Source organism: Lontra canadensis, unplaced genomic scaffold (assembly GCF_010015895.1).
Source record: "Lontra canadensis isolate GAN:19392208 unplaced genomic scaffold, GSC_riverotter_1.0 scaffold23, whole genome shotgun sequence".
NCBI classification, from domain to species: domain Eukaryota; kingdom Metazoa; phylum Chordata; class Mammalia; order Carnivora; family Mustelidae; genus Lontra; species Lontra canadensis.
Window position 1 is genome coordinate 4,693,022 of NW_022631017.1, and position 12,732 is coordinate 4,705,753.

At 51.0% G+C, this 12,732-nt stretch overlaps 1 protein-coding gene across 1 annotated transcript; it reads right to left on the bottom strand.

Annotated features, from left to right (window-relative positions):
* Positions 1 to 1,763: 1,763 nt before the first annotated feature.
* On the bottom strand, positions 1,764 to 2,971 carry MYMX (myomixer, myoblast fusion factor). The gene is made up of 2 exons (XM_032862058.1): positions 2,627 to 2,971; positions 1,764 to 2,127 (listed from the first exon to the last, which is right to left on the bottom strand). The coding sequence occupies exon 2, from the start codon at positions 2,111 to 2,113 to the stop codon at positions 1,859 to 1,861; it is 255 nt and encodes an 84-aa protein (XP_032717949.1). The 5' UTR covers positions 2,114 to 2,127; positions 2,627 to 2,971; the 3' UTR covers positions 1,764 to 1,858.
* Between the last annotated feature and the right edge of the window lie 9,761 nt (positions 2,972 to 12,732).

Genomic DNA, 12,732 nt, shown 5'->3' on the forward strand with positions numbered 1-12,732 from the left:
CCCGACCCCGCGTATATCCCCACCCCAACCCAATTAGGGACCCTAACCCCACCTCTCTCCGCCCGTACCCGCGGGGCGCGTGAGAACCGCGCAGCCCCCGCCCCACCGCCCAGCGGCCGCCTCTGCTCCCGGCGCACCTGCCGGATATGCAGGAGGAGGACGGAACTCCCCCGACCCCGGTCCCGGTCCTGGCCTTCTCACCTCGGGGCTGGGGCCATGGCGGGAGCTCGCAGCCCGCACTGGGTCTAACCGGTCTCCAATGCCGCTGCCGGAGGGAGAGGGGCCGCAACCGGTTACGCCGGCGCCCGCCCCGCGCTCGGTGACCCGCTCTGTCCCGCCCCGCGCCGCTCGGGAGCGAGGAGTGCTTTGGGAGGCCGGCGGCATGGAAGGCCGGGATCAGACTGCAGAGAAGGTGCTCGTGACCCCGGAGGGGAACGGCGTTAGGGGACCACGAGCTGGAACCCCCTTCATTCCGCCCCTTCCCCCACGTGGCCTTCCCGAGAGGGTCGAGCACGTGCACTGGCTTTGGTGGACACCTGGAGGAAGCAGATGGTGCCAAAGGGTGGCCGGGCTGGGTTTTGGCGGAAAGCCCCTGGAGGCTGGGGGAGAATTGGGGGGCGGCGCGCGGTTCTGGCCTCGCTTCCCCCCCTCCTCCCCCGGGGCCGAGCTTCTGAACGGTGCGGGCTCGGGATGGGGGTCCTGAAAGAGGCCCACATCCCTCATTTCCCCACTCTGAACCTACAGCCCAAGACTCCTGGAGGGAGGGAGGACTATTGTTTGGGAACAATAAGCAAATTATCCGGAGGCTGAGTGCAAATGAATCTGACAACTCTCGTTTGACTCCTTAGGAGCTGCTCTTTGGGGAGGCAGAAATAATGGGGCGAACGCCTCTGGACACTTCCACCCCACTCCATCTCTTCAGGGACACAGTGCCCCTCGGGGGAAGCATTTCTACACTGCTCCCCTGGGTGGCTGCCCGTGGGGTCTCTTAGCAAACAAATCTCCCTCTTCCCACACCACTGGGTGAGAAGAATCTCCAAACAGACTCAGGAACTTGGCGTTCTTCTCCTTACCTTGAGCTGGCCAGCCAGACCTCCAAATCGGACCCAAGACTGCTGGGTCACAGTGTGACATACTGACTGAAGTTACACAAGAGAAACAACCTCCAGGAGATGAGGACTTCGGGACAATGGGATAGGAAGCAAAAGGAACTCTTGAGTGGTTTTCCCCACCCCCGCCCCCTCTCTACCTCCTCCCCCACCCTCTGGCCACCTTAGACTGTCTCTCTAGGTAGGAGCCTAGGAACTGTGTGGGTGACAGGACTTTCAATGGCATCCCAAGAACTCCAATCAACAAATGTTTATTGAGAACCTGCTGCATGCTGGGCCTTGGGGCAAGACTGCCTCCCTAGGCAACCAAGGTCCTATTACTTTAAGGTAAATCCTGAGTCTGGAAGACAAACCGTCAGGGTTAAAATCTTGCCTCTCAAATACATTGTCATTTTTGCCTGTGTAAGCCCTGTCCCTCCCTGGACCTCATGCCACCATTTGAGGCTGGGGGAGGAGAGTCACTTCCTCCATTCGCTAGAACCAGATGTGAGTAGGAAAGGTGTCCTTGGAGGAGGAATTCAGGGAGAGGGTAATGATCAGTTTTATGCCCTCTAGATGCTGGGTATCCTTGCAGTCATTCCTGCTGGCAGTGGGGAGGCATTGCCGGTCAGACCCTTCTTGTGCTCAGTCCCCCCCCCCACACCATGTCTTCCGCACACCGGGTAGGCTACGCTGTGTGACGGTGCTGGGACTGTCATGCTCCAAAAGAAGGGCTTTCGATGATACAGCCAACGTCAGGGATCACGGCCTCATTTGAGGGGAGCTAGCCTCTCCCGCCTCTCCTGGCCGGCCACTCTGGAGGCCTCCTCTGCGTCAGGTGGGTGTCTCTGGCTGAGGATGAACAACACACAGCCCAGCAAAGCCTCACGAACATCCTGTGAGCCTAGGTGGCGGGCCAGTCGGCGCAGCAGGGGCAGGAAGTGCCGGCGGGCCAGGCGGGCGGCAGGCAGCAGCAGGCGGGACAGCAGCGTTCGCAGCAGCAGTGGGAGCAGTGGAGCGGGCATGGCTGGGTCAGTGACTGTAAAGGCAATCCAGACTCTAGGCTTGCCCCTTTCCTGCTCCAACCTCAGCTGGCGTAAAACTTGGGGTTCGCAGGCTCCCCCTATGCCACTTCAGTTTCTACCCTTATGCTCCCCTCCACCTCGATTTATGGGTCATTTTGGCTTTCCAGAGGCCCTTTCTCTTAGCAAGGTGGCTGGGGCAGGAGGATTCTTACCACAGCGCCGATGAAGACACCAAGCCAAGGGGAGAGTAAAGTTGAGACTAGGACTTAGAGTTTGCCCTTCCCAGCCTCCAGGGTCTCCTACTGTTCACTAGATTTCCACCCCCCCCAACTCCTTTAGCCAGTCTCCTTCCATCCCCCACCCCATTCAAACCCTCAGGCTCCCTGGCATTCCCCAACTCTTCTCAATCCTGTAGGATTTCTTCCATCCCCAGGCAATTGTAAGTTTTCTTCTGAGGCCCCCTGATCCAACCCCCCCAATGCCGCACACCCACCGATCAGCAGTAGCTCTCACCAGTCAGAACCGTGGTTCAGAATGAATCTCTGGCCGAATTTGCCTGCAGGGACACTGCTGTGTCACCGGACACTACAAGACTGCCCCCACTGAGCTCAGTCCCACCCTAGGATAGCTGGCCTGGGTGGGGGGAGCCACGAAGAGACAGCTGTGTTCTGGCTCCTGGTATATTGAGGGGCGGAGGCAGCTAGGCTGGAAGAAGTGGAAGGAACAGATGCAGGAATTCTTCCCGCTGGGTACAGAACCCAGACTGCACTTTCTAAGGGTATGACCTTAGGCACATCGATTCTTCTGGTTTCTAGTCCCATCTGTTAACTCAGTCTATTAACTCAGTAAGTGGGAGTTAACGGGCAGAGGGAACTGGAATGGAGCGATGTGAGAGACCCACTTGCCCAAACCACAGAAGCAGGAAGGCTGCAGGCTAGAGACTCTGGCCAAGAGGGGCCTGCACAGGGAGAACGGGACCTGTGGGCTGTCTCCTGCGGGTAGAGGAGTGGGGTCACCGTCCATCGGGTAGCTGGGCCCAGTTGGACACAGCAGGGTGGCACTGTCACTCAGGTCAGGAAGAGGGAGACCCATTTTAGGACGCTCTTTACCCACTTTTGCCCCAAGATTAAGTGAAGTTCCCAGAGATATCTTGATACAGAGACAGCCTGGGTTGGTTTTGTTTTTAAATACCTCATCCTCCTACTTCCTAAAATGGGTCTACTTTTGGCCTTTCTGGACTCAGAAGAGATAATGGCCATCAAAGTGTTTTGGAAGCTTCACATCCTCTAGAATAGCATTTATCCACATCCCACCGCCAGTCTCCATTAGTACCATGACTATGTCTAAAACTGTCAAAGACCCTGAAGAAAAAAAACAAATATCAAACATGCCCGTCCCACTTCTGCCTGCAGGAAGCAGGGGAGAGGAGCTAGAGCACAGATTTATTGACATAGTGTTCCTCTCCTTCCGGGTGCTTCCCTAGCAGATGTGTTGGCCATGGGCCATCCCTGGAGCATGGGAGGGACACACACTGAGTCTGCACATGTGCCAATCTTGTGAATTCATTGCCATTATTATAACCATTGTACAGATGAGGATACCGAGGTCCAGAGTGGTAAACCAACTTACCCGGAGTCATACAGCAGATAAATGAACGGCATGATCTCCACTTAGACCTGCCCCTCCCTCAGGCATTCCGATCTCTGTAAGTGGCAACTGCCACTTTCTAGTTCCTCTGGCCAAAATCTTGGACGTTCTCTTCACTTCTCTCTTCCCATCATGGTTCACTACCCCATATTAGTAAATCCTGGTAACTACTTTCAAAATATTCAGAATCTCACTACCTCACTGATGTCGCCATGACTGCTCTTCTCTGAGCATTCATCATTCCTCACCTGAATTATTGTAGTAGTCTGTTAAATGGGGTTCCCATTTCCCCTTTCCACACCTGTTTCTCTTTTCCGTATAGAGACCAGAATGGTCTTTATGAAACATGAATCACGTCCTGTCTTCCTTCTGCATAAACTATCCAGGGGCTCCCATCTCACTCAGAGTTAAAGCCAAAGCTTTTCATTATGACCTACAAGGCCTTGGTGGTCTGACCTCCCTTAGCATTCTGACTCAATTCTATCCGGTCTCTGTCATTCTGCTCCAGCCACACTGGATTCTTTGCTTTTCCTTAACTGTGTCAGATATATTTTCTTTTTAAAGGATTTTATTTATTTATTTATTTATTTATTTATTTATTTGACAGACAGAGATCACAAGTAGGCAGAGAGGCAGGCAGAGAGTTGGGGTGAGGGAGAAGCAAGCTCTCTGCTGAGCAGAGAACCCGATGCTGGACTCAATCCCAGGACCCTGAGATCATGACCTGAGCAGAGGGCAGAGGCTTTAACCCACTGAGCTACTGAGGCGCCCCTGTGTCAGATATATTTTCTGCCTCAGGGCCTTTGCACCTACTCTTGCTACTTTGCACAAGGCTCTTTCTCCAGGTCTTCACCTGGCTCTACCTCTTACCTCCTTAAGTCTTTGCCCGTATGTTACCTATCCATCCTGTTTAAAATGATACTCCTCCACCCCATCTCCTCTGTCTCCTCCCCATCCAAACCTGTTTTACTTATCTCCACAGCAAGTCATTATCTGACATGCTATATATTTTATTTTACTTCCTTGTCTTGTTGCTTAACTACCTCCCCCACAAGACTGTAGGGACTTACCTCTGCTTTAACTGCTGCCGTGTCCTCAGTGCTTAGCAATAAGCAATGTAAGAATAGATCAGTAGAGGTTCTGTGATGTGACCCAGACTCAGGCCTGCTTGTCCAGAGCTTGTGCGGCAGATCCCCAGAGCTCCATTGATCTGAATACACTCCTAAGATGTGAGAACCGTACTTGCTATAGCAGCTAGGGAGCCTTTGGGAGAGGGGGAACCGGCCATAGGAACCTAAAGAAGAGGAAGTCAGACCTCAGTTGTTCCCTCTGTGACCCCCTGAAGTGTGTAATTTTGAGGGCACCATGGAGTCCCAACCAAGCACTGGCTCACATAAGCCACTGCTGTGACCCCTCCAACCTCAGTTTCCACAGCTGTGAGATCCCTGGGCCCTGGACCTGGAGCCTGAGGCTTGCCCCATCCCCCATCCTCCATCTCCACCCCCCCTCCCCCACCCCAGCAGAGTGAGGGGATCCAGGGCCTGGGCTAGCGAGGCAAGTAAGGGAAACAGGATGTTGTCTCTGGTAACAATGGGGAACCCCAGAGGCGGGTGGGAAGGGAGGTGGGGGAGGGGAAGCTGTTGCCTCCAACTGGGTGGGTCTAGTCACAGTTTATTGTCAACCCCCTTACCCCCCTGAGATTAACTCCCCTGTCCACCTCCTTCCCACTCTCCCCTGGATTAATCCTTCCCCACACCCGTCAGCCTGCCCCAGATATTTTCCCCAAGGTAGAAAACCAACGGCTCTGCTAAGGATTTCCTCAGTCTTTCCTGGAAAGATAACCATTCTCTCTGGCAACAGAGCGGGCACAGAGCAATTCCTTCTAGTTCCTGATTTAGCCTATGTAATGGATCCTGCCTGCACCACCCTGACCTCTACCCCCCACCCTCTGCTGCTGGGGAGAGGCCAGCAACTTTGAGGAAATTGGCCAAACCTCCTGTTCCTTAAAGTCAATTAAAAAAAAAAAAAAAAGGATCTGAGTGCCAACTTGTGAACCTGAGGCCTGTGGACTAGACAGTATGTGACCTCTGCAGTCCTCCTCCCTGCTCCTCTTCCCAAGACCCTCAGGGCCATCTAGGAGCGTTCTGGAGAGACCCCTGCCCCCCGCGATTAGGTGTCCATTACTGGGCCATCCATGTCAACAGCAAGCACTGGAGTGCAAGCAAGTGTGTGCCAGGCCTGTGCAAGGCACGGAGGACACGGAACAGATACACTGAAAGTCAGCAGTTAGGGTGCCAGACAGGCAGCAGGGCCGGGGGTGAGAGCTGCCATATAGCTAAGGGCTTTGGTGGGTGTGTGTAAAGATTTTATTTTTATTTGACCGCAAGAGAGAGCGAGAGCAGGAACAGGAGCAGGGTGAGTGGGAGAGGGAAAGCAGGCTTCCTGCTGAGCAGGGAGCCCGATGTAGGTCTCAAACCCAGGACCATGGGATCATGACCTGAGCCAAAGGCAGATGCTTAACGACTGAGCCATCCAGGTGCCCCCCACCTTAAAAAGTAATCTCTACACCCAATGTGGGTCTTGAACTCACAACCCCAAGAATAAGAGTCACATGCTCCACCCACTGAGCCACCCAGGTGCCCCAGGAAAAGACTGTTCACTGAACGAGTGGGGATAGCAATAACACCCTCTAGGAGCGGTGCTATGTGGTGGTCCTTTTCTCTAATGTGGGACTTACCATAACTCCTGCCTCTGACAGGATCAAGACATGGGAAATTACTAGGTCCAGGGCTGGCTCCTAGAAGGGATCCAGTAGACAAAGAGTATCCTTCCTTTCATCGTTTGGTTTTACCTCTGAGTACACCCTGTGTCTGAGGCCAGCCAGTGGGCTGCTCCTTGAAGGCCTGCTGTGACGAGCCCAGATGCCCATGACCAGCCCTTGAGAGTGGATGTGGCTCAATGAAAGCTTGAAAAATTAATGGAGGCCTGGGTCCCCTTGAGGCCCCTGGCTCTGTCAGGTTTCAGTGTCCTATTGTCCCCTCTTGGGGATCGGCCTTGGCCTGGAGCCCTTCCCATTTGTTGGAAGTTGAGAGCAGTGTTGACCCTTGCACAAGGAGCTCTGAAAAGAAGCCAGGGAGGTCTCCTCAAGGGTGGGGGTGCTGAGGGCACAGTTGTGGAGGCCAAAGTTGTAGAATTGGGAGTTCAGCCGTATTCTCTGACACAGCTCCTCTCGGCTGGTGACGATAGTCCCTCAACTATCTGAGGGGAGCTCTGGTGAGGGTCTGAGGCCTGGATATGGTGACAGCTCAGAGAACATTCTGGGAACTTGCAGCTCCTCCGAGGTGAGAGGTCAGGCCCTTGGGAGGGACAGTCCCATACCAAAGACCACCGTTCCTCTGCCCACCAATTCCAGGCAATGATAGACCCCTGAACAGGCAACTGGGTAGGAGAACACATACTAGACTTGCTTACCAAGCATGAAGAAGTGGGCAGGGAGTTGGGTGTCGCCTGAAGAGTAATTAGAGCTGACAGGTGGGGCCCTACCCTATCTGCAAGAACAGTTGCTGTGGCCTGGGAGAAGGGGGCCCTGAGAAGAGCCTGTACAGAATGCAGCCCGTTGTCCCCACCGAAACAACTGTCATTCTCCTCAGACTCTGCTGATAGGACCTGAGGTGGGAAATGTGAGCTCTACCCCCGCTGACAAGGCCTCACAGGGAAGTCAGTTGTTGGAGCAGGACAGCTGCTCCCTGGATGGTGGGAAGGAGGAGTGTGGACCCCGAGGCAGGAGTAGGAGGTGAGGAAGGACGTGCCTGGCATATTTGATGTGGGAAGGGGGAGTGGCAAAACCCACAAACCCCAGGAGTAGATCTAACAAGGATAGAGCAAGACCCTAGAGGTGAATGCAGCACAATTTTTACAGAGGGACCAAAAAAAGAAGACTGAAATATATGCATTAATGTGCCAAGGTAATAACGGTCAGAAAAGCGTCATGTTAGACAAATGTTAGTTCTCTCCCAAATTAATTGGAAACTCAATGTGATTCCAATTAAGATCCCAAAAGTGTTGATCTCTTCCCTTTATGGAATTGAGCAAGCTGATCAAAAAATTTACATGGAAGAAAAAAGGACCTAGAATAGTCAAGTCAATCTGAGAAGAAAAAGAAGAGATAATACCAAGTGTGACCAATCTGATAATACGAGAATTACAACGGAGTGACAAAACACAAAAATCGACACAGTGACAAAGGAACAGAATAGAGAATTTATTTTTTATAATTAAATTCTCAGGGTGGAGTTTCTGGTCAGAAGAGGAGGGGCAGGGTGAGAGAATACAGTGTTGGAAATGGGTCTGGGACAGTTGTCCATCCATGAGGGGGAAGGTAAATTTTGATCCTCTGGATGAACCAACTATAAATGTCTGGGGTAATTGTCTAGCTTAGGTGGTAGAGAATGCAACTCTTTTTTTTTTTTAAGATTTTATTTATTCATCTGAGAGAGAGAGAGAGAGAGCACAAGCAGGGGGAGAGGCAGAGGGAGAGGGAGAGGGAGAAGTACACTCCCCACTGAACTGGGAGCCCGACATGGGCTCTATCCCAGGACCTGGAGATCACCACCCTAGCCGAAGGCAGATGCCCAACCATCTGAGCTACCCAAGTGCCCTGGGCCTGCAACTCTTGATTTCAGGGTGGTGAGTTCAAGCCCCACACTGGGTGTGGAGACTACTCAAAAATAAAATCTTTGAAAACAAACAAACATATTCCGGTGGCATTAGAGATCTGAAAGTAACGCTCAGTAATATAGGAGCTGATCTTTAGGAATTTGGGATAGTAGAAGATTATAAAGAAAGTGAGAAGGCAGTCCCTCACAGACTGGGGAAGACTTTTGCAACCCACATAACTGAAAAAGATTTAGTATCAGTCATAAAGTACCTTTTTTTTTTTAAGGTTTTATTTATTTATTTATTTATTTGAGAGAGCAGGAGCAGAAGGGGCAGAGGGAGAGGGAGCGAAAGAATCCTAAGCAGACTCTGAGCTGAGTGTGGAACCCGGCATGGGGCTCAATCCCGCAAACCTGAGATCAGACCTGAGCTGAAACCAAGAGCTGGGTGCCCTGCTAACCGAGCCACCCAAGTGCCCCAACAGATTTTCACTGTGGAAGAAACAGCTTTTTATTGGAAGAAGATGCCATCTAGGACTTTCATAACTAAAGAGGCAATGTCCGTGTCTGGCTTCAAAGGTCCAAAGGACAGACCCATTCACTTGTTAGGGGCTAATGTAGCTGGTGACTTCGGGGTGAAGCCAATGCTTATTTACTATTATGAAAATTCTAGGACCCTTCAGAATTCTGCTGGCTCCACTTTATAAGTGGAACAAAGCCTGGATGATAACACATCTGTTTAAAACAGTTTAATACTGTGAATATTTTAAGCCCATTGTTGAGATCTACTGCTCAGGAAAAAAGATTCCTTTCAAAATAGTGCTGCTCATTGCCAAGGCACCTGGTCATCTAGGAGCTCTGATAGAGGCGGACAAGGTTAATGTGTTCATGATTGCTGACACAACATCTACTTTGCAGCCCTGGGATCGAAGAGTCACTTTAACTTTCAAGTATTAGTATTTAAGCTTAGTATTTAAGACCCCATGGGGTGGGGGGGGGTGCGCATCTGGGTGGCTCAGTTGTTAGGCCTCTGCCTTTGCCTCAGGTCATGATCCCAGAGTCCTGGAATCGAGTCCCGCATTGAGCTCCAGGCTCAGTGGGGAGTCTGCTTCTCCCTGTCCCCCTGTCTCTCCCCCTGCTTATGCTCTTTCTCTCTTTCTGTCTCAAATGAATAAATAAAATCTTTTAAAAAATACATTTCACGGGGAGTCTGGGTGGCTCAGTTATTAGGCGTCTACCTTTGGCTCAGGTCACGATCCTAGGGTCCTGGCATCGAGCCCCACATCAGGCTCTCTGCTCAGCAGAGTCTGCTTCTCCCTCTCCTTCTGCCCTTCCCCCCAACACACTCTCTCTCTGTCTCTCTATCTCTCTCTTGTGTTCTGTCAACTAAATAAATAAAATCTTTTTTTTTTAATATTTTATTTATTTATTTGACAGACAGAGATCACAAGTAGGCGGAGAGGCAGGCAGAGAGAGAGGAGGAAGCAGACTTCCCACTGAGCAGAGAGCCCGATGCAGGGCTCGATCCCAGGACCCTGAGACTATGACCTGAGCTGAAGGCAAAGGCTTTAACCCACTGAGCCACCCAGGAGCCCCTAAATAAATAAAATCTTTTAACAAATCAACGTTAATAGGAGTTTGGAAGAATTTGATTCCAACCTTCATGGATGACTTTGAAAGTGTAAAGATTTCAATGGAGGAAATAACTGCACATGAGGTGGAAATAGCAAGAGAACTAGAATCAGAAGTGGAGCCTGGAGATGGGACTTGCTGCCGTCTCATGACGAAACTTGAACCAATGAGGAGTTGCTTCTTATGGGCGAACACAGAAAGTGGTTTGTTTGTTTCTTTCTTCCTTCCTTTTTAAAAGATTTTTTTTTTATTTATTTGACAGAGAGAGATCACAAGTAGGCAGAGAGGCAGGCAGAGAGAGGGGGGGAAGCAGGCTCCCTGCAGAGTGGAGAGACTGATGCTCTCCCAGGACCCTGGGATCCCAGGACCCTGGGATCATGACCTGAGCTGAAGGTAGAGGCTTAACTGACTGAGCCACACAGGTGCCCCAGAAAGTGGTTTCTTGAGATAGAAACTGCTCCTAGTGAAGATGCTATGAAGATGTGGAAATGACAACAAAGGATTTAGAATATTCCATAAACCCAGTTGAGAAAGCTGCAACAGGATGTGAGAGGACTGACTCCAATTTTGGAAGAAGTCCTGCAGTGGGTAAAATGCTATCACAGCATCATGTGCTGCAGAGAAATCATTCGCAAAAGTAAGAGTCACTTGATGTGGCAAACTTGACCATTGTCTTCTTTTAAGAAACTGCCTCAAGGGCGCCTGTGTGGCTCAGTGGGTTAAGTGTCTGATCCCTGGTCCTGGGACTGAGCCCTGAGTAGGGCTCTGTGCTCAGCGGGGAGTCTGCTTCTCCTTCTTCCTCTTCCTCTGCTGCTGCCCGTGCTCGTGCTTACTCTCTCTCTCAAATAAATAAATAAAATCGTTAAAAAAAAGTAGTTTTTAATGAAGATATGCACATTGGTTTTTTTAGGCAAATGCTTTTGCACACTCACAAAACTACAGTGTAGTGCAAACATAACTTTTAGACGCACCGGAAAGCCAAAAATTCATCGGACCCACTTTACCGCAATGCGTGTTTTGTTACAGTGACCCTGAACTAAACCTGCAATATCTCTAAGGTACGCCTGTGTTGGTCTCTCCAACCTCTTACCCTTTTCCTCTGGGTCTCCCTAACTCTCTTCATCTTTTTCTCTCTCTTTCCCTCCCTGCCTCCGACAGATTTCTGGATTCCCAGAAGTAAAGGCGGTGTAAGCCGGCAGATAGGGAACATGATGCTAGGAGGCAGACCTCTGGCTTCCGGCTGTTCTTGCGCTGGCTTCCGGCTGTTCTTGCGCTGGCTTCCGGCTGTTCTTCCGGGGAGAGGGTGGGGGAGGGGCGCATCCTCTTTCCTACATTCAGTTTGTCCTTGGCTGTCCAGAAATGGTCCCTTTCAGCCCTCCCTCCTTTCTGTGGCCCCCATAGGCCGGAATTGGTGTTTTTAGGCCAGGGATAAGGCTGGCATCAGGGGAGTGGTCAGAGGACAGGTCAAGGAGGGAGACCAGACCTCTACCTGTGTGAGGGGACCTTGCCATGCCACCCCCAAGGCCATCCAGGGGAGCATGGCCTGTGCCCTGAGTCACAGACCCAGAAGGAATATCAGTGGCCACCAAACCTTTATCTCTCTTTTTCTGCCCCTTGTGAATCCAAGTGGAGAGCCCCCGCCCAGGCTGGCCTCTTCCCTCCCTTCTCTTGCCCCCATCTCTCTCTTGGTAGTAAATTCTGAAAATATGGGGGAAGGGACTGGAAACTCAGCCAAAAGGGGCTTGGAAGACCTGCCGTGGTGGCTTTGGGGACCAAACATCTTCAGTAGCACTGAAGGTAACTCCATGTAAGTTATAGTGAAACAGGTGCCGTTAAACTCTGTGTAGTTAACTCAGGGCTATTTATTCTATTTGAAGCTGATTGACAGAAAATATGGACCTGGTTCTTTTCTATGTTTTAAACATGTTGTTATTCTTGGGATAGACAAATAGATATCAACACAAAAATCAACGTACAGAATTACCATTAGAGTTAGAATCGTTCCAGGAGAGAGAGTGGTTTTATTCAAAGAGGGCAGCACTCTGACCAAATAATACAGCTGTATTATATATTATTCAACAGAGACGCAGTGGTGATGGTTAAGCAAATAGGCTCTGCCCCGGGTTCAAATCCCAGCTCTCTTCTACCTCCAATGTGGAATCTTAGGCAAATGAATCATTAATTGCTTTGTGCCTCAGTTTACCTTTCTTTGAAATGAAGCTGATTTGGGATGAAAAGGCGTTACTAGGGGTGCCTGAGTGGCTCAGTGGGTTAAGCCTCTGCCTTCAGCTCAGGTCATGGTCTCGGGGTCCAGGGATGGAGCCCCGCATCGGGCTCTCTGCTCAGCAGGGAGCCTGCTTCCCGCTGTCCCTCTGCCTGCCTCTCTGCCTACTTGTGATCTCTCTCTCTGTCAAATAAATAAATAAAATTAAAAAGAAAAAGGCATTAATACCAGTGAGATATTAGAACGGTGCTGTAAGGACCTATTTAGAAACTGTCCCTGCTTCCCTTCCCCCAGGAGATTTACTTGGAGACAAGTCCCGGAAACCAGCTTCAGGTAACAAAGCCCAGATACAAAGGTGGGTCAGGTGAGGTGGAGACATCCGATCAGTGGGGGGATGCATACTGTCTCCCTGGTTAGCAAGGAGTATGGGCCCCGCCCTTTGGGCGCCAATCCCAATCAAG